The sequence below is a fragment of the Homarus americanus genome, unplaced genomic scaffold, assembly GCF_018991925.1.
Source record: "Homarus americanus isolate GMGI-L3 unplaced genomic scaffold, GMGI_Hamer_2.0 scaffold40248, whole genome shotgun sequence".
NCBI classification, from domain to species: domain Eukaryota; kingdom Metazoa; phylum Arthropoda; class Malacostraca; order Decapoda; family Nephropidae; genus Homarus; species Homarus americanus.
The window spans coordinates 1,754,803-1,777,473 of NW_024712526.1; the positions used below are offsets into that span (position 1 = coordinate 1,754,803).

The 22,671-nt window shown below is 36.6% G+C and overlaps 1 protein-coding gene across 1 annotated transcript in view; it reads left to right on the forward strand.

Moving 5' to 3' along the window:
* Positions 1-22,671, forward strand: part of LOC121860768 (vacuolar protein sorting-associated protein 54-like) — a 110,255-nt gene that overhangs the window by 10,989 nt on the left and 76,595 nt on the right. The window contains exons 2-7 of the mRNA XM_042358133.1: positions 8,516-8,673; positions 9,829-9,944; positions 11,995-12,208; positions 14,217-14,365; positions 14,580-14,722; positions 16,564-16,663. Of these exons, the coding sequence (XP_042214067.1) occupies positions 8,516-8,673; positions 9,829-9,944; positions 11,995-12,208; positions 14,217-14,365; positions 14,580-14,722; positions 16,564-16,663 (880 nt within the window). The remainder of the gene's footprint in view (positions 1-8,515; positions 8,674-9,828; positions 9,945-11,994; positions 12,209-14,216; positions 14,366-14,579; positions 14,723-16,563; positions 16,664-22,671) is intronic.

Consider the following 22,671-nt stretch of genomic DNA (forward strand, 5'->3'; position numbering starts at 1 on the left):
TGAGGAGACAAGACGGCATTGTTTTCGTGAGTGACGATGGTTCTACATAAGAAACTGAAGAAATATGACCCTAGTTGTAGCTGTAGTGAACTTAATGTAAAAACTTGAATACCTGTATGTATGTTTTAAGTAATGTTATTTAATGTTAATAAATGGAACACTAGAAGTAGCTAACCACTAATGGTAAAGAAATAAAGCGAGACGATTGGGAACGCCAAGTTTTTACTCGGATGATGAAGTCATCAGGTTCAACTCTGGCTGAAGCTGTAGCTTTCCATAAAGCTGTTGCTGAAACTGTTACTGAATCTGAAGTTGTTGTTGAAGCTGCTTATGATGCTGAAATTGATGGTGTAGCTGAAGGTGATGGTTTAGGTCTTCGAATAATAAAGCTCTTGAAAGAACCTTGCACAGCTGCTTTCTTTTCTCATTATACATCTTTATGTTGAGGTCATTTGCATTTATTTAAATTTTAATGGTTTGTTCTGTTAATGGATCCACTTCAGAAAATATGTCCACTGTTTGCTCCATATAATATCCACAGACCTCTCACCTTTTTCATATCGCTTTAACACATCTAGTTTCTCGGCTAAACTTATACACTTTCTTTTAGCTTTTAAAGCAGCACTACCATTTATTGCTCTCTTTCTCATGTTGAATAGGGATACAAAAATGCCGTAAGAAACCTGAGAAAGTTTTTCTCCTGTTCCTGTTCAGATGCGTGAAAACAAAGGGCCCACAAGCTGTGACTGTTTATACTAGTGATGCTGGCGTCACCACTAACAAGCCCGGCAGCCTCCATGCGCAAGGCGTGTTTTCTTTTTCGGGATTTAGTTATTATTTACCCGAAAATGTATTACAGTACAGTGAACCCTCGCTTTATGCGGTCAATTGAGCCCACGGAGGCCCGCGTAAAGCGAGAAACGCTTAAAGTGAACAACATAACATATGGGATTAATTGAAATAGAGACCGGGCCGACCCCCAAACTCCACTTTTTCCCGACACAATACCTATGTTCCAGTAAAAATAACATCTTAATTTTATGATGGTACACACACAAGCACACAATTAATATTTAAGAGAAGTAGAGAAATACAGTCTCCAGGTTAATGTCCATTCAAATAATGGACTCAACTCCCTCCCCCTCTTCTCACACTCACTGGCTCTTCCCTCTCTGAGAAATGTTTGGGGGAAAACACTAGATTTTAAGGTATAGTAATAAATAATACCTCAAACTAAAGTTAGGATAATATAATTGACATTGCTGGATTCCTTGCAAGACCAGGAATATTTTGAATATACACGTCATATATTTTGCACAAAAGATAACATATTTGCTCTGAGTAAACAAAATACTTGCATTAGATCTAAAATTTGTATGTCTAATGCAAAATCTATGATGTTTATATTCAAAATGATCATCAAATTGTAAGAATTCCAGCAATGTAAATTATATTCTGGCCGGGTAATTTGTATGAATTTTATGAGCTAAATAAAAAAATTATACTTCACCCGCGTATATGAGTAGATGCACCGCGTAAAGTGGGAATTCCGGTTCTGGCAGGGTACCGTGTAAATGTAGAAATACGTAAAAAAAAACACGTTAAGCGGGGTATTACTGTATATATTTTTTTATTTTGTCATAAATACGAAGAAAATAATGGCGCAAATTGAATTGGGTCTTAAATTATCCAGGGTCTTAGATATGAATCTTCGTTAGTTGAACCGTCGTTATCGGAGGCTTCACTGTACAGTATATACAGTATACTATTTTCTATAAAAATGCCATTGAATTTTCTGTATATGTAATGTATTTCATGGGGCAAAGGGAGGCTCAGGAACGTAACTCCCATATTTTATCTACAGCAAGTCCTCGCTTAACGTTGGCCCGCTTGACGTTGTTTCGGTACTACTTTGCTAAACTTTAGAGACGAAAAAATTTTTAAACATCCCGGTGACTCGGTACAACGTTGTTTGAGTCTTCATGGACTACTTTATAAATTTTTTCACAATATGTATTTAGGATGGTGTGTGCATGTAAAATGAGTAAAAATAAATGAAGAAAGTTACTATATCTACCAAAAAATAAGTTAAAAAACTGTACAGTACTTAAATGTACTTAAGGGACTAAACTTTTTATCTCTTGTGCAAAATATATGATGTCTATATTGATATTATTCGCTGTCTTCCAAGGATTCCAGTGAGGCAATTTATATTCTGCTAACTTTAGTCTGTGATATTTTATAAAATAAAAACGTTAAGCCTAAACTACCTTCAATCTTGCCGGAAGTGGAGGGGGGAGGTGTTGTATTATGACAGCTGGTGCCAGCCTGCCGACCAACCAAGGTTAGTGGTACAGTCGGCCCTTCACATATTCGGGTTTAGCATTCACGGATTCGCAAATACGCGGATTGCTCCGCCGGAGGAATATTCTGTACATTGAAGTAATTGAAGTACAGTATTACCCCATTTTACACGGTTTCACTTTCCGCGATTTCTCATTTACTTCTCATTCACGCAGTACCTCGCCACAACCGGACTTTCACTTTCTGCGGTTCATCTACTCATATACGAGGTGAAGTATAATTTTTTTTTTTTTTATTTAGCTCATAAAATTCATACAAATTACCCGGCCAGAATATAATTTACATTGCTGGAATTCTTACAATATGATGATCATTTTGGATGTAAACATCATGGAGTTTGCATTAGACATACAAATTTTAGATCTAATGTAATAATTTGGTTTACACAAAGCAAGTGTTTTATCTTTTGTGCGAAATATATGAAGTTTACATTCAAAATATTCCCTGACCTGCAAGGAATCCAGAAATGTCAATTATATTATCCTAACTTTAGTCTGAGGTATTATTTATTACTATACGTTAAAATCTAGTGTTTCACCCAATCATTTCTCAGAGAGGTAGGAGCCAGTGAGCTGGGAAGAGGGGGGGGGGTGGATTTGAGTCCATTATTTGAATGGACATTAACCTGGCGACTGTATTTCTCTTAAATATTAATTGTGTGAACATACCATCATAAAATTAAGATGTTATTTTTACTACAACATAGGTATTGTGTCGGAAAAAGTGGAGTTTGGGGATCAGGCCAGTCTCTATTGGAATTAATCCCATATGTTCTGTTGTTCACTTTACGCGGTTTTCACTTTCCCCGGTATCCTGTGGGTTCAATTGACCGCGTAAATCGGGGTACTACTGTACAGTACATTCAAATCGCGCGCGGCACCGAACACTGCACACCGCCCGCTCCCGCTACCTCACACACACACACACAGCGCGTCGTCACCCTCACTCAGTCAGTCTCGCTGTAACCACGCTTGTGTTGACATCAGCATTGTAGTTGCAAAAATATTACATTTCCGTGAATGTATTATATCAAGCACAGTATGAATAGAATATCACTATTATTACGTTTCAGCAAAACTACTATTTATTTCTGAGAATATACAGTCAACCCTCGTTAATTCGGACTAATACGGGGGGAAGGGTGTCCGTTTTAGCCGATTGTCCGAATTAACCGATTTAGGGGTTAATATTGCATTATACGGTATTGCAAAGTCATTGTTTTCGTCACGATTTTATCCCACTTTCCACTGTAATACGTACGTAATTTCAGCAAAAATATTACATTTCCGTGAATGCATTATATCAAGCACAGTATGAATAGAATATCATTGTAATATAACAGTATTTTAACCGAAAACTACTAAAAAAACGAATAACATCTCAAGAACATCAGAAGCTTAGGTAAAGTCTTTTGTTTTCGTCATGTATTTTATCCTATTTTACATTGAAATACATCACGTTTCAGGAAAACTACTATTTATTTCCAAGAATATATTCATTCAGGCGCAGTTTAGGTAAAATATACATGTGATGTAACAGTTTTTTAACTGAAAGCGATTCGAAAAACACGTACCCTCTAGCCCTGTTCAAGGAGAGGACTGGGAGAAGCTGTTTGGTGCTGCAGACGATGACAAGGAAAATGATTTGGATGAATTTTAATGAAAATATTCAGAAATATGGTATCGTAGTAATTATTCAAGTCAATTAGGATAGGATATTAATGTAATTCAACAGTTTTTTAACTGAAAACCAATCGAAAAGCGATTACGGTAACATCTTTTGAACGAAAGAAAGCGAAATTCATTGTTTTCGTCACGATTTTATCCCACTTTTCACTAATACCTACGTCATTTCAGCAAAAATATTACATTTCCGTGAATGTATTATATCAAGCACAGTATGAGTAGAATACCATTGTAATGTAACAGTATTTTAACCAAAAACTATTAAAAAAACGAGTAACTTCTCTAGAACATCGGAAGGTTAGGTAAAGTCTTTTGTTTTCGTCATGTATTTTATCCTATTTTACATTAAAATACATCACGTTTCAGCAAAACTACTATTTATTTCCGAGAATATATTCATTCAGGCGCAGTTAAGGTAAAATATACATGTGATGTAACAGTTTTTTAACTGAAAACGATTCGAAAAACACGTGTACCGTCTAGCTGACACTCAACAGCTGGTGGTGCGTCATGCGTCGTTGTAAACAATAGGAGGTTGAAGTAGATTACCGGGTATTATATTAAGTGTGAAATATCGAAAAGGTTTTTATTACCGGTATTTTTTGTAGATCAATGAGAACTGTGATACCGTATATGATATGATTCGTTAGCCTGTGCTAAGAACTTCAACATAGACTACTGAAAACACGTTGTAAGGTAATTTAGCCTATTGTAAGTTGGTGAGCTTCATTTGCTGAAGGAACTGCACAACTTTTCATTACTAATTGGTACAAATTTTACGTTTCCATTGTTTACTGGCAGTAAATGGTAAATATTTTTCATGTCTGAAGCTAAAAGTTGCATCCCCCCCCCACACTAGTGGTGGAGATGTTACATTTGACCAAAAAGACGCTGGTGTTTTATCCCAGCAGTGGGTGGACCAGCATTTTAGCTTAAGGTCCGCGTAGGTAATATTCCTACAAATCTTAAAAAAAAAAAAAAAAAAAATAAGTTCGTTCAGATTTTGTCCGAATTATCCGAAATCCGGATTAAAGGGGTCCGAATTAACGAGGATCGACTGTATTCATTCAGGTGCAGTTTAGGTAAAATATACGTGTGATGTACAGTTTTTTAACTGAAAACGATTCAAAAAACACGTACCCTCTAGCCCTGTTCAAGGAGAAGACTGGGAGGAGCTGTTTGGTGCTGAAGACGATGACAAGGAAAATGATTTTGATGGATTTTAATGAAAATATTCAGAAATATGGTATTGTAGTATTTATTCAAGTGAATTAGGATAGAATATTATTGTAATACAACAGTAGTGACGATGTGGAGGAGGCGGAGGGATGGAGTGGGGAGGAGTGGTGACGCTGGAGGCGGGAGCAGGGACGAGTGGAGATGCCAGCCAGTACATTATGGGTGTACAGTATTAATTGTTTTTATAGCTCTTTTTGCATTTTAATATTAAATACTGTGCATTACGTTTCAACAAAACTACTATTTATTTCTGAGAATATGGAAATGTAATATTTTTGCTGAAATGATGTACGTAATATAGTGGAAAGTGGGATAAAATTATGACTAAAGCAATGACTTTCACTTTCTTTCATTCAAAAGATGTTACCGTAATCGCTTTTCGAATGGTTTTCAGTTGTAGGATTATGAGGCTAATGATAGGATAGAATATTATTGTAATACAGTACGAGTACAACAGTTATTTAACTGAAAACCATTTGAAAAGCGGTTACAGGAAAATCTTTTGAACAACAAAAGAAAGCGAAAGTCATTGTTTTCGTCATGATTTTATCCCACTTTCCACTGTACAGTAATATGTACGTCATTTCAGCCAAAATATTACATTTCCATATTTATTTCTGAGAATATATTCATTCAGTCACAGTTAAGGTAAAATATGCTTGTGATGTAATATTCTAATGAAAATACGGTATCGTAGTTTTCTTTTGTTTCAAATTTAATTAACAAAGATTGATGTTTCAAATGTAATGAAAAAAAATTTATGTACAGTATCTATAAATAAACTTTAAAAAATGAATACTTTGTTTTACATCGTCCTGTGCTACCATACCATGCATTTGACTACTTTGGGCGTGCTATGATGACGCAAGAGATCTGCCCTGGCAACTGTACCGACACTCACAGCTGGTGGTGCGTTGGTGCGTCGTTTCCATTGTTTACAGGTAGTTACTGGTAAATATTTTTCAACCTAACGAAACTATTACCCGTTTAGAGGTCGACCCTTATTTTTTTGTCAAATAATTTGGTCTTAAAAACTCGAACTACACACAGGTATATACGGTAAATAAGGACATGGGGGGCCAGGGTTTTTTTAGGGGGGGCAGCAAAAGTACATGGATTTTTAACATTCACGGGTATCTCTGTTACCTAACCGCCGCGTATGTTGAGGGCCGACTGTATATTTACTTATCTGTCATGTAGAGGAGTTTTGAGTTTTTCTCTTATAAAATCTCAATGAATGTGACTTTATAGTAATGCATACAAGCACCTCACCAGGCATCACACAAGGAGTTTTTAATTTCTGTATATGTAATGTATTTCATGGATCAAAGGGAGGCAGGGGAACTTAACTCCCGTATTTTATCGATTTCTTATGGGGAAAATTGATCCGCTTAACGTTGTTTTGTATAACGTCGCATTTTCAGGAACGTAACCCCGGCGTTAAGTGAGGACTTACTGTATTTTTTATGGGGGAAATTTATTCCGTTAATATCTTTTCCGTTAACGTCGCCGTTTTCAGTAACGGAACTACGCCGTTAAGCGAGGACTTACTGTATATGCATTGTTAGAAAAATATAAATGAAATAAGAAAGCAAGAATACTTTAGTATATACCTGTACTGTGCATGCATAAAAGGCAATATATGAAGCATGGTAAAATGAACCAAAAATGACAACTTTACTGATGGCAATGAATACAAATTGTTACAGAAAACATTGATTTGTGGATAACACACAGAACACAAACCATGATTATTGAAAAAACAAAAAAAAATTTAATATGAATAAATGTAGAATCTTGCATACCAGTATGTTGCAATATAATCCTCAAATCCTGGGATCTAGTTCATAGATTGTTGATACAGTACAGTGGTTACTCGGGTTGTAGCGCACCTTATGAATAGTGGAGTAAAGGTGAGTCAGCTAAGAGAGGGAAGCAGTTGTGGCTCAGTATGTGTTAAGCTTTAGTATATAGAATAATTGGAACTGGATTTTTCATAATATCTTTGATAAAATAATTCCCGTATCATTTTACAGGTACAGTATAGTGGGAGATCATGAGCTAGGTAATTGTTGGTGTCTATTATATTATTCTACTTACTGTAATTACTAGAGGTTTTAGACAAGTTTATAAAGTTCTTTTCATCATTAATGATATGTAATATAATGGAAACTATTATTAATTTAATTGTATGTCAATTGTTTGCCTTTGTACAATTTATAATATTGTACTGTGATTATCAAGGGTGAGTTTGTGTGTGGAGTGGAGGGGAAGGCAGACTGTTAAAACTTAGTGGGTATTGCTGCTTCTAATTTACATCAACTTAATATCAGTAGCAACTAAAATATTTTTTCAATATACTTGGTAAGCATAAAAGCTTGCCATGATAATCACTCAAATTATTAATGAAGACGGATGCAAACCCTCAATGACTGTCCCTGGCCGAGGCTATGTCCACATGCTGTATAACGTGATACATGCCCATTCTACATCAATTAATGTATGAGAACATTAGGTAGAGGCATGTAAAGCATCAATATTCCCAGACCATGTGTTGAGTCAAATTACGTCAAGTTGCTTTAAAATATTTTGCTCCCAGACAACTCAGAACACCTTAAATGCTAAAACTGCTTCAAACATTCGTCACTTCCCCCACTCCAGTTCTGGAGTGCACGAATAAACTTAGACAAAATGCTTGGGGGAAAATATACCAACAGCCTGAGTCAACATACTCCCTTTAGCAAAGCCTGGAAAGATATAAACACAATCAGAGGTAAAAACAGTAGACACGTCTCCCATCCAAACCTGCTGCCAAACCAAAAAGTGAATGAGCTAATAACAAATTGGGCTCATGTCTTTAGCTATAACATGTTACCAACTAGGAATAAAGAACACCTGACCATTTTTGGATAAATAGATTTCTACTGTAGGTATAACATTTACTGTAATAGATTTGATCTTATTGTTATGGAACTGATATTAGGTATTCTGTACTGTAATTATTTTCAGATAAAGCAAGTGTTTGGCCCTGGGTATTTTTGGTGTATTTTTAAATTTTAGATTCCAATCACAACTTTGGGCTATGACGGTTTGGGATTCAACCTCCTAGTCTTGCTGGATATAGCTACAGACTTCCTCAATCCTGCCTCATTTTTAACACAGGATTTTAGGATTACTCCAACGTAGTTTCCATTATTATGCCTCTTAATGTGTATATATCTTTATAGACATATACGTGATTGCCACTGTGCAAAGGAAGGTGGAAGTTTTGTGTGTAGATATGGCTACAACGGAGTCTGCTCATCATTACCACTTGAGGGAGTGAGCGATCAGGATTATGAAGACCACGTACTGAAACACCATGCATTCACTATGCTTAACAAGGGTAAGGACCACATGCTAAAACACCATGTTTTCACCATGCTTAGCAAGGGTAAAGGCCAATGCAGTATGTTAGTAAAGTGAGAAGCTGTCCTTCATATTGCATAATAATTATTCATTTATAGCAATTTATGGTTGTAACAGTGAGTCACATTCCCTCTGTGATTTTCTTGTCCATTGGCTTAGTCATGACAGATTCATTTTATAACTTAGAAAAATTACTGAGATAGATCAAACAAGATTCGTTGTCATTTCTATTCACTAAGTTATCTCGACTGTGATATTTGAAAGGGTAGGATTTAACCTTTAAAATATGGGAACATTTTACATAGAATATCAATTTTGCTCTGATGGGGATATTTTTTTTTTAATGGGTAAAATTATGAAGTTTCCTCATGAAAAGGACAAGTGTAATCAAATTTCATGTATTCTTAACGAGAGCTGTGAACAATGGGAGGGAAGATAATATGACCAGGTGGGGGGGGAGGCACTGTTGCATGGGCCAGCTTTGGACCTGTTTTTAATATTGATTCATTATTATATTTTTGTAACATCTTCAATAATAAAACAATACAATATATTATACAGGTAATTTGTAATTTAACATTAGAATAAAAAGATAAGTTGTATTAGAAGGTGTCACTTTTTTACCCCCCTCATCCCTTCTCTTCCCTCTGCACTGTTTCAGGTTAATGAAAATTTTTAAGTAAAATAGAAACCATTTATAATGATGAAATAAAATACCGTACTATAAAACATGGTATCAAGTAAAAATAATTATGGTCCAGTACATATTTTTGTGTTTTCATTTATTAATAATGTAAACGAGTTGATAGGTCTGAGGAATGTTATTTGAATCATGACAACACTGTTAGTACTTGCTTCTGTCTATGTACTTTCCAAACACAGTTAATCATAAAGAACAGATTTATAGCCATGAGGCATCAACATGGTAAGGGCAAAAACCACATTAAGCTCCTGTGAATAGTACAATACTGTACAGATCACAAAGGAATTAGTAATAACTTTAGTCCTCAAATCTTAAGATGGGTAGTCTTGGGAATTAAAACATAAAATTTTCAGATTAGAGAATAATTATGTAGAATTAAGTTAAAAAAATAATAAAAATTATATTTCATATGTTTTGTTGGTCTTTCAGGTAGCTCAGGAGTAATATCCAAAGCACAGACAAGGGCTAGAGAAGAAAAATGGGGCGTCTTCTCTTCAACTCAGAATGTTCCATCAGTTCTTAATGACCCTAGGAAGGGGATAAGGGTATGACCAGTTTAAGAATACCTAATGGTATAATAAGCTCATAACAGTTATAGTGTAATCTCTCTATACTTGTAATAACATAATTTTGCTGCACTTTTCTTGGTTGTTTATATGAGTAAGAAGAACCTGTGATATACAGTACAAACAGATATGTCTAACTTAAATTTGTCTTGATAGGGAAATTATCAAGAAAACATGAGTTTATGTTCCAAACCTGGTAATACAGTATGCCTTCTTGATCTGTACAGTATAGTCTCAATTTACGCGGATTTCCTTTACACGTATGGTCATTTACGAGGCACCTGGCCAGACCGGCAATTATTAGTTACGCGCAGTGGTGGGCACAGCTAAACAAAATGTTAGCTTCGCTAACCGCCATATGCTAACTAAAAAGTTAACTTCGCTAACACTAAACCACTAAACGGCTAAAAAAATTAGCGGAAGCTAATGCTAACTGCTAACTTATATTATAGGAATTTAGCTTCTGGGGTTTTTTTTGGCTCTAAAACCCTTAAAAACAGACCTGGAGAGCTGAAATTTTCATATGTTGTCTTGTAGCTTAGACATAGAGCTTTCCAAAAAGGTATAGCATGCCAAGATCAGATGATGATCAAGGTGTACACAAATAATTAAATGAACAAATAAAATTAAACATTAGTTTACATTCAAGTTTCAACATACACTTAATAATCTTTATTTACTGTACGAAAAGAGAGAAAGATTAAACGAATCCAAAAACTATAGTACTGTATAGCAAAAGGTAGCAAATAGTATCATGCCAAGATCAGATGATGATCAACTTATCAAGGTGTACACTGTACACAATTTCACAAATAATTAATTTGCATTCTCATACAACCTATCGGCCTGAACTTTAATGAAAAGTAAGTTTTTAGAAAATTTTATTTGGTGCACACCTTGGATGACATCCTGGTTATGAACTTATGCAGTACTTAGCATAACCAAATATATTGACACAAAAAAATTCTAATTAGATTAACAAATAAATGAGAAATGAAATTGTACATTGGTTTACAATTACATATGATTGTTTCAACATACACTGACAATCTTTATTTACTGTAAAAATAGTATTAAACTTTAATAATCGAAAAATTCCATTCGCTCAGCTGCTGCAGCGCGGCGTCGACAAATCATGTCTTGTCACGTTTACACGTACTAACACACAGTCAGCCAAGCGTGCCTGACTGGCTGTTGGAGACACGCGTCACGGCGTCACACGCTTACAACAGACAGGAACAAACATGTATAAATTTTGTTAGCGGACTTAAAGTTAGCGGAATTCAATTTAGCAGAAGCTAATTGGTCTGTTAATGGTTTCCAAAGTTAGCGAAAACGCTAATCCGCTAACGAGAAAGTTAGCTTCGCTAATTAGCGGTTAGCGGAACCGTGCCCACCACTGGTTATGCGGTACATTCCATCATTTACGCGGGAAGCAGTGCGGGCATGGTGCGCACAAGGTCGCCCAGTCAACAAAACATTACCGAGTTCTTCACCCGCCACCCACCACAGCCAGCCCAAGTCAGTGATAGTGATAGTGAGGATATGGACTTTGAGGGGTTTGACAAAGAGGCCCTGCAAGCCTCTGTGGTGGATATCGATACAGGTGATACAAGTGATTCAGGTGAGGGCCAATAATCTGCCCTCTGCCTCGGAACCAACCCCCCATCCCCGTGTGCCCAGCCATCTCTTCTACTAACGTAAATGTTAAAAAACCTAATATTATTGATATTTCTCTTAAATATTAATTGTGTGTGTATACCATCATAAAATTAAGATGTTATTTTTACTACAACGTACGTATTGTGTCGGAAAAAGGGTAGTCTGGCGGTCGGCCCAGTCTCTATTTCAATTAATCCCATATGTTCTGTTGTTTCGTTTACGCGTTTCTCGTTTTACGCGGACCTCCATGGGTTTAATTGACCGCGTAAACCGAGATTATACTGTATAAAGAAAACAGTTTTAAAGAATGATGAGGGCTTGCTGTTTTTGAAAGACTTCAGGAGACCACATGTATATATATTTTCAGCGTGATTTTTTCACTAAAACCTGGGGTGAGAGTTTTGTGGAGGTTAAAGAAATTCCTGCTCATGTGGCACTCCCTCAAGTCACCATCAAGCATGTGGAGTCGTATGTTAGGCGACTTCGCAAGAGACAAAAACTCCTCTCTAGGTTAGCCTCCATGCAGGCTGGCAAAGCACAAGAGGCTGCAGAAGAGTCATCATTAGAACCCAGTCCAAGAGGTAAGGTTTTTATTTTTAGTTTTTAGTTTCATATTTGTATCTAATGGTCTTTGTTGAATTTTGCAGATTATGCTTTTCAACTTTTTTTTTTTTTTGATCAATGGTACATGTTTTAAAAAGAATGCTCAGTCCTCAGTGCAATTTTGCCCTGGACTTTGTTTTGATAAGTTTTGAAAAATAATTGTTTGTTGTATGAAGGGAGTCTTGGGAGGCTCAGACTAATAGTTACTAGTGTGGTCTGAGATTCTATTATTACAGTCCAGTATTGGAATTGATGCAAGATTCAGTAAGTTGTAAACATCTGTCTCCTCAAAAAAATTTAAAGAATGGGCAGCTGCAAAGGAGCACCTACACAGTAATTAAGTTCTTGTTCTCATTTCCCTAAAACCAAGAATTTTCGATATAATGATTGTCGTGCAATTTATGTATAAAATCAATACAGTAGAACGTCGATATAATGCGAGATACATTCCAAGAGAGGTTGCTTTAAACCGAATTTGCACTAAATCAAAGTGTTGGTTCAATGGAATAATTTAGTTTGGTACTTGAGAGAAACACAAAATACTGTACTGAAAAGACCAACGCCCGTACAGGCAGTTCTGCTATAACGCGATAATTGTGTTCTTGTAAAATATCGTGTTATAGAAAATCGCGTAATAGAAATAACAGGGCTTATGGAGAAAATAGGGTTAGGTGCAGATTACTCGAAATCGAAAAAATTTAGGAGTTAGCCTAACACAAAGGATAGCACAGTCTAAATAAATGTTACATTCATATCTAATAATGAAATCATACAGTAAATGTAACACTTTACTTGATGGGGGAGAAGGGTGATTTTGAGGTTGATAAAATCGAGCTTCTCTTCAAGTGTTATATCCTTTCTTTTACGATCATCACCGGGAATTCTATCACCAGAACACTTCTTGTTGATATTCTTCTTTACTATATTCACAGTTAATACTGTTTACCACAAAATTGGAGAAATAGTAAGCAAAAATCGCGTTATAGCAAACAAGCGTTCGCGTTATACAAATATCGTTCCTAATTCATAAATCGCGTTAGAGCAAATTCGCGTTATCAAAACACGCGTTATAGCAGAACTCACTGTATTATTAAACAACATCGTCCCTTGAAGAGGGTCGTCGTGTTTCAACCCGAGTTTTAAATAAAATGAGTCCTGAAGGACACCGCAGTACAGTACTTAACGGGGAGGTGTGGTGTAAAATGAACTAATTCCAATATTATAAATTAATTTTATTGGAATTAGTTAATTTTACCGCCACACCACCCCGTTAAGTACTGTACTGCGGTGTCCTTCAGGACTCATTTTATTTAAAACTCGGGTTGAAACACGACGACCCTCTTCAAGGGACGATGTTGTTTAATAATACGGGCGCGAGAGTCTACCCAGATGCACCTCAGCCCATCTCCTAGAATATACAAAACATTGTTTTTTGTTATTATGTTAAAACAAACACTCATAAATCAACACAGCTAAAATTATGGGACGTGAAATGGTCTGTTTACTAGCGATCAGCTGATGGGAAGATTGGGGGGGGGGGTGAGGTGACATGTTTGACATTTGATGCCAAGGTCTAGTGCTTATTTCTTTATCTGTCCTTAAGAGTGACTTTAAGTTTTTCTCTTATAAAATGTTACTAAACTGACCTGGGAGAATATAATTTACATTGCTGGAATTCTTATAAGATAGTGATTAATTTGAATATAATCATGCTATAATTTTCACTCGACAAAAATTTTAGTAATCATTTCGTACTTTATTTTGACTACATGTACAGTACAGCTTTGCCCTAAGGACAGTGTAGCGTGCCCAGGGAAACATTAGGAGCGAATTTTAATATGTGATGCACCAGACTGACTCGCGTAAAATAGGAAAGTTTTGCTTTAAATTAAAACATTGTCATTAATTTTGAGTGTCGCTTTAAATCAATAATCTTAAATTGAACTGCTTTAAATCGACATTCTACTGTAGTACTTCATTTCACAGTATCTGACCAGTTATCCCAAGAGGGTGTTCCGGCCATCTTCCTCTCCAGTTCTTTCAACTTAGAAAATCCAGACACTTTCTACTCTGTGTTCTCTCATGTAACTTCTGCTGGGGTCTCTCTGAAGAATGCTAAAATTCTCCAAGAAAGGGTACGAGTTATTTGTTCCAGATTTACACTCCAAGTTTGAATACCATTTGTTATAAATGTTATAAAGGTGTTTGACAGATTTATGATTGTGCATTTAGATTATATGATCTTTTATTTATTTGTTTATATAGTACGAATATATTGTTCCAGAGTGGTATTTTAAGGTTGGTATTCTGTGGTGAGGTGAGCTAAGATTTTTTTTATTTCCCTTTCAGCTATTTCATTATCTAGAAACAGTTGAGGTGGATATGAGTAGACAAATAGCAAGAAAATCCTCAGCTTTTTTTGATACTATGACATACCTCAATGCTCAAATGGAGCAGCTCAAGTTAAACCATGAAGCAGTTTCCACCCTTAGGTAAGACTTATCTTATTTATGTCATGTCATAAGAGAGAACAAATGACTGGCCACCTGCATCAGTAGCAGGAAGGGGGTAACAAGAATGAAGAAGAAATTGAACTCTGTATCTTTACTAGTAACTGACATTTAAACAGACCATATCTAACTATGCAGTAAAGAGTTTTGTAGAGATGAACTGGATCTGCTATGAGTCTTGAAACCAAAGTCAAGAATGAACAGATGTAGTGTATCTGGTTCTGCATACACCTTAATTCTCAAACCTTCTCCATATTTAGAGTTAAATTCTTACCAAGTGGATATCTTTTGGGATCCTGGTTTGTTGTAAAGAGTAATTTAATTGTCACATAAATCTGAATTCTAGATCAGATTCACCTTTAGATTTCAGAATTGCCCCACACAGTGCATAAGGTAGTTTATTGGGCACCCCCACAAGTTAGGGCCAGGAGCCTGGGGGTTATGACCTCTAGACTTGTTGACTAAACAAAATTGTTCAGTCCTGATATTGTTTTAAAATGGGATATCTAAATCAGTGCTCCATTTTGTGATCTTTACCTTTCCCCTTGAAAACAGTTGGAGATTATTAGTTTGTGTAGTGAGTCCACTGTTGTGCTACTGCAGCTAAGAATATTTTTGGAATATGGTGTCAGTGGGTGTTAGATGACTAGGCTTTCTTGGGGATTAATTTTCTAGGGGTTGAGCCTTTCATGGGATTGTTTGTTATGGCTGGTACCGGTAATTGCAAACTACAGATACTCCCTGAGTTACGGATGACTTGGGTTACGGATTACCCATAAGTCCTATTTAAAATGAGCGCCAGGTAATTCCCAGGCAGAACGGGAATATTTCCATCCATATCTCATCTGTGAGCTGTATGTTATGTTATGGATATTTTTTAACTTGCATTTTCAGGTAGATATACAGTATTGTATCTTGTTATTTTGTTTTGTTTTTACTCAGTTTCATACACACACACACACAGTCCTACATGAGAAAATGCAAACAATTAATAGAATAAATAATTATTATAAGGTATAAAGGTTTATGTATCTACGGGCTTCCACCATGAAACTGTGTAGCAAGTGTTTGTGGAGGTCAGAGGGTCTGTTGCATAGTACCGTTACTGTGAATGTTACTGCATTGCTCGGCTAGCACCAGGGGCGACTTTGACACCGCTTGAACGCTAACTTGTATCATGTTTGCTCTCTGTATGCTCTCATTATTGCTATTTATATACTTTTGTTATTGATGTTTATATGCTGCAATTTTAAGTTTTAATGTTATACCGGTAGTTAAAGCTACTATTATGGCCGAATCTAGTGATCTGAATAGAGTCTTTACAGCCATTTACAGAGAGTTTACTGTAAATTTTGCGTTTAGACCTGACACTCTAAATTCTGGAACAAACCCTATGTGGCAACCCCAGGTCTCCAGCATTCTTGATAAATGGTCCCATTTGTAATCATAACTTTCTTCTTCTATTATTCTTAATTCCTCTCTCTTCATTTTCCACAGTGTCATTGGTCATCATTCTCATGCCTCTCCTTCTCTTCCTTGCACCTTTTTCTCTTTCTTCTCTACCTTTTCATTCATTTAGTTCTATCTCCTTGTAGTTCTTTTCTTTCTTCTAAATCTTTTCCTGTAGTACCTCTCATTTTTTTCTTACTTTTTTTAAATTCTGTTTTCAATTTTATTCCTCCTTTAAGGTGACTACACTAATTTTTTTCTTTACTTCCTTTCTTTTTAAACATTGCTGTAATATATCTTCATACAGTGTTTTATAATAATGTTTCCTGTGGCTCATGATCATTGTATATAACTTATTATACATACATTTACAGAAGAGGTATCACAACTTTACGTCGAGAGGCTGTTGTGGAACCAATAAAAATTCTGGCATTACCAAGAAGAAGAGACAATATCACTGCAACCTGTAAAAAGGTACAGTAGTGGCATATATAAATCTACATTAAAAAAAAAAAAGAGATACTGAAAAGGCTCTCAAATGAACCTTTTTTTTCATTGATCCTTTTCTTGTTTTCTGGTCTTCTTCAAATCTCCCTCTCTCTCATTTTTCTCTCTCCCCATTGATCCATCAGAAAGGGACATAGAAATTGCGGAAGTGTATGCATGTGTATACTGTATTGTGTTCTTGTAACATGGCAAATAGAATACAGTAATGGTCCCTCGGTTAACGAGCGCCTCGGTTAACGAGATTTCGGTTAACGAGTTACCTTCCATAAGATTCTTAACTTCGGTTAACGAGCAATCCTCGATTCTGAGCTTACGACCTGAACATGTTTAAGCTTGCATTTGGCAGGTCCACCAGCTGTAGTATTAGTCCACCAATACAGTAATCGGTTTTGGGGCTTAAATTCCTTACCATTTTAGCAAATATCAAGAAGTTTATACTATTCAATAATTTTAAAAGTTTAATATTAAATTTTTTAATCATTTAACAATTGTTGAACATAATTGAGGTAAATAAACTAGTTTATCGCACCATCCTTCTCAACACACCATACAGGCGTCAGTCTTTGTGTCTTTTCAGTGGAGGTAACATCTTGCTTGAGACTCTCTTCAACTAAATGCTTTTTTCTTTTGCAAGCAAATTATTGGTCATTTTGAAATTTATTTTATATTGACAATATAAAATGCAGTGCAGTGTTGATTTAAAGAAAATAATCTTGAATTACACCAAGAGAACTAAAATTTTATGGGTGGAAATGGCATGGGTGACTTCTTCCCACCCCAATGCCTTCTCTTCTCCCTTCTCCTCCACCCCATTCTAATTCCATCATCATCATCATCAGGAGCCTTCTACATACACACTTAAAGTAAGTGTACTTTTCTACCTTTTTTGTTGAATTTAGGCAATTTTCGGTGAGCTGGAACCAATTACCCAAAAACCATTGAAACAATGGTTTCGGTTAACGAGCAACCTTCTAGAACGGATTGTGCTTTGGTTAACCGAGGGACCACTGTATACCTTTTTACCTCTTCTGTACTGTGTTGCCCCTTAGCTGAATAAAATTGTCTGGCATTAGCCAATTAAAATATAAAAGTTGTGTCCTATAGTGAAGGGAAGGGGTTAATGGGGATAGTCTACTAACCCCTTGTGTATGGTGCAGAGTTGTAAAAAGTACTGGACATTGTTACTGAAGTAAAATTATTGTTACATTGCCAAATGTTACCTAAGTAGAAGTAAAAGTATACACAGTTCAGTGTACTCAACTAGAAGTAAAAATATATCTCTTTCATAAAGTACTATACTCAAGTACTGAAAATGAAAAGTAACACAAGATTATTAATTGTCTGTAATATTAAAATAAATCCACAGTAAATTAAAAAAAAATAGTTAACATAAAGATAAAACTAAAAAACACAGCATTACACATATTTATTGGCAAATCTTTCTATAGAGATTAATCAATACAGTAGAACGTGGATATAACACGAGATACGTTCCAAAGAGAATGCTTTAAACTGAATTCCCACTAAATCAAAGTGTTGTTTCAATGGAATAATTTAGTTTGGTACTTGAGAGAAACACAAATATAAAAAGACTGACAGTCTACTGATGCACCTCAGCCCATCTCCTAGAATAAGCAAAACATTGTTTTTGTAGTATTATGTTAAAACAAACACTCATAAATCAACACAGTTAAAATTAAGGGATGCAAAATGGTCTGTTTACTGGCTGGGAAGATGGGAGGGGAGGTGAGGTGTTATGTTTGACAGTTGATGCCAAGGTCTAGTGCTTATTGATTTATCTGTCCTAAAAGTGACTTTTAAGTTTTCTTTTTTTTTTAAAATGTTACTAAACTGACCGGGGAGAATATAATTAACATTGCTGGAATTCTATCGATAGTTATTAGTTTGAATATATATATGCTTTACAGGTTGTACCTCTCTAGTCGGCATTCTGTGGTCCGGAGCGATTTTATTTGTCCAATAGGTAGATAGGCAGCTTTTCTTTTTCTTTTTTTTTTTTTTTTTTCTTTTTTATAACTTATCTGAATTATTATTATTATTACAGGGTATTAAATTTTTGCCCCTCAGGCTAATATTGGTCGTGACCTATGCCGGGTGGAGCTAATTCCTGAAAAAAAAAAACAAAAGCTTGTGAGAGTAAGAGTTTGTTTACATCCATTGTTCGGCTGCTCTCTCTCTCTCTCTCTCTCTCTCTCTCTCTCTCTCTCTCTCTCTCTCTCTCTCTCTCTCTCTCTCTCTCTCTCTCTCTCTCTCTCTCTCTCTCTCTCTCTCTCTCTCTCTCTCTCTCTCTCTCTCTCTCTCTCTCTCTCTGTCTCTCTCTCTCTCTCTCTCTCTCTCTCTCTCTCTCTCTCTCTCTCTCTCTCTCTCTCTCTCTCTCTCTCTCTCTCTCTCTCTCTCTCTCTCTCTCTCTCTCTCTCTCTCTCTCTCTCTCTCTCTCTCTCTCTCTCTCTCTCTCTCTCTCTCTCTCTCTCTCTCTCTCTCTCTCTCTCTCTCTCTCTCTCTCTCTCTCTCTCTCTCTCTCTCTCTCTCTCTCTCTCTCTCTCTCTCTCTCTCTCTCTCTCTCTCTCTCTCTCTCTCTCTCTCTCTCTCTCTCTCTCTCTCTCTCTCTCTCTCTCTCTCTCTCTCTCTCTCTCTCTCTCTCTCTCTCTCTCTCTCTCTCTCTCTCTCTCTCTCTCTCTCTCTCTCTCTCTCTCTCTCTCTCTCTCTCTCTCTCTCTCTCTCTCTCTCTCTCTCTCTCTCTCTCTCTCTCTCTCTCTCTCTCTCTCTCTCTCTCTCTCTCTCTCTCTCTCTCTCTCTCTCTCTCTCTCTCTCTCTCTCTCTCTCTCTCTCTCTCTCTCTCTCTCTCTCTCTCTCTCTCTCTCTCTCTCTCTCTCTCTCTCTCTCTCTCTCTCTCTCTCTCTCTCTCTCTCTCTCTCTCTCTCTCTCTCTCTCTCTCTCTCTCTCTCTCTCTCTCTCTCTCTCTCTCTCTCTCTCTCTCTCTCTCTCTCTCTCTCTCTCTCTCTCTCTCTCTCTCTCTCTCTCTCTCTCTCTCTCTCTCTCTCTCTCTCTCTCTCTCTCTCTCTCTCTCTCTCTCTCTCTCTCTCTCTCTCTCTCTCTCTCTCTCTCTCTCTCTCTCTCTCTCTCTCTCTCTCTCTCTCTCTCTCTCTCTCTCTCTCTCTCTCTCTCTCTCTCTCTCTCTCTCTCTCTCTCTCTCTCTCTCTCTCTCTCTCTCTCTCATTGTCTATACAGAGGTACAACATTTAACTTCAATATATATATAGGCAGTAAATAAGTGTTGCTTTCATATTTTTATGTAGAGTAATGATGATATGTTTCACATGTCTTGCTTACATCCAGCGCAGTCTCACTTTTCTTGACCATTAATGGTTAGCTACTTCAATTGTTCCATTAAATAACATTAAATAACATTACTTAAAACAACCATATTAATTTTACTACAGCTACAACCAGGGTCTTATTTTCTTCAGTTTTATATGTAGAACCAGTCAGTCACTGGTTTTTGTAAACAACTAAAACAAAACCCGTCTAGTCTCCTCGTGTGTTTTAATATTCTGTTATTATTAATTGTATTGCTCATTTTGCACAAACATTAATTCAATCAAAAAGACATTCAGTAATAAACAATAATGAATCCTTTATACATAAGAAATAGCGCTGTTTACGATTGAGCGTTGGTGAGCCCGCCATCAACATTTTTTTTTTTTTGTGCGCATTCCAATAAAAAACGTTGAATTAAAAACTTGCGAAATTTGAGAAGCTACTGTACGACATTTAACCCTTCAATATGTCTTCAAAGAGACCATGAAGCAAAGAAAGTGCTGCTAGTGCTTCAGAGTGGAAGCACAAGTCACTATCTATCCAGGAAAACGGTGAATATCCATGGTCCTGAAATTTTCATGGTCCGGCACCGGTCAGGTCCCAAGGTTGCCGGACTAGAGAGGTACAACCTGTAGTTCACATTAGACATACAAACTTTAGTTCTAATTAATTTTATTACAAAGGGCTAAAATTTTTATATCTTCTACAAAATATATAGCGTTTATATTCAAATTATTCACTGTCTTGCAAGGTTGTCTAGCAATGCAAATAATATTTTGCTAACTTTAGTCTGTGATATTATACAGTCTCTCCTCGACTCACGACGGGTTCCGTCCGGCGATGACCAGGTCATAAGTCGCGAAAAAGGAAAATAATATATATACAGAAATTCTAAATGAAATACAGTACAGTAAAAGTAATCATTAATGAAGAATGAATAGGCATGTGAACTTACTCTTTAATGTGAGGCCAATGAATGTGCACAGGGTCTCAATAATGTTTTTGATTACATGGAGACTACATTAATTGGATAAAGTGAGAGACAGGCTGTGGGACACCATGCCGCTTTTCAGAGATAGGTTTGCGTTGTGGAAACTTGCTGGTTAAAGGTATTGGATCATCTTTTAGAGTGAAGAGGCAGTAGTAGGGGGATTATGAGTCAGGCAGTGGGAGACTCTTAAAATATGTCCAATTTAGACTGCACAGTTTGGTTTCTTTTTTTCATTGTAAATCTCCCCTGAAGCAAGCAAGTGCATCTTGGATCAGTTCGTCAACTTTGCAAAACGCTCAACATTTTGATCCATTCCACAAACATTTGCATCCCCATATTGTGTGGTGCAAATGCCTCTGCCATTTGTTTCACTAAAAATCCTTGGGGGTGTGCAGGTTCTGCTACATTTGTCTCTCTTTCTTCCTCTGCAATTTTCAGCATCCAGTTCCAATAAGTTCTCAAGCATTTAGCTCTTTCTACAATTTTTCAACAACTGCTCAACATCTTCATTATCAATTTTAACCCAGATGTTTACCTATCTGCATCTATCTTGTTACTAATCTCATAAATTGCATCATCTTTATTAAATCCTTTTAAACTGTTCACATATTTTTCAGGACCTTTCTTCCATATCTCCATTCATGCACTGACCTGTAACTCTCATCTCATGCTGCAGCTATGTTCTTTTGTACATTGCAAAATGTTGTAGTCTCTTCCAAAACTCTTGAGCGTTTTTTTTTCACCTTCAGTAGCAGCAACAGCCTGGAGCGCCGGATAAGGTCGTATGTGGGGCAATTCATGGGGTGCCAGCAATAGCACCTTTTGATCCATGGGTTGGATGACAGAGGTAGTGTTATAGGTGGCATGTACTACCTTAACATTAGGGCAGGTCGTCCAGGTGTGGTGGGTGTCCTAGATATTATCCAAAATTAATAAAATCTTGAACACAACCCTTTTGTTGCAGACAATACTTTTTGCCTGGAATGAAACAACTCTGGGAACTGATCTCAAACAGTGCTAGGGCTGGTCTATGCTTGCTTATTATCATGACAAACACTGCAGGTGTGCTTTGCTGACATTTTAAAGCTCCCTTGGTTTCTGAATGATATATCATGAAAGGCTTTATCTTGACACCAGCTACATTCTCTCTCAACAGAAGTGTAATTCAGTCCTTGAATGCCTTGAATCCCTGCAGTATTTTTTTGCTTTCTTTGTGGATGTATGTCCATTCTGCATGCGCTCTATAATAATCCATGTTTATTCACATTAGTTATTTGTCTAGTAAATAATTTCCTCCACGATGACACGATCTAGCTCTCCTCAGCCTGCAAGAGCACTGCACATCAGCACTTGCTGCTCTCTCCACCTACCTTATAATTCTGTAAACTGTAGTGGTTCTAAACCTTTGAAATACCCATGACTTGCTGTGAAGGTTTGGTCGTGACTTTATTTCCTGGGGCTCACCAGGCTGTGTTACATACTTGCCTTAGCCTGTAGGGTTAGAAGGCTTAAGGGTACACGCTTGCAGCTGATTCTCTCCATCCACACCACAAGTAATTTCTCCATCTCATGAAGAGGGACTTGCCTTTTTTTTCGTTATTGTTCCCTTTATAGGTGCTGATCCACTACCTCATTTAATTCGTTC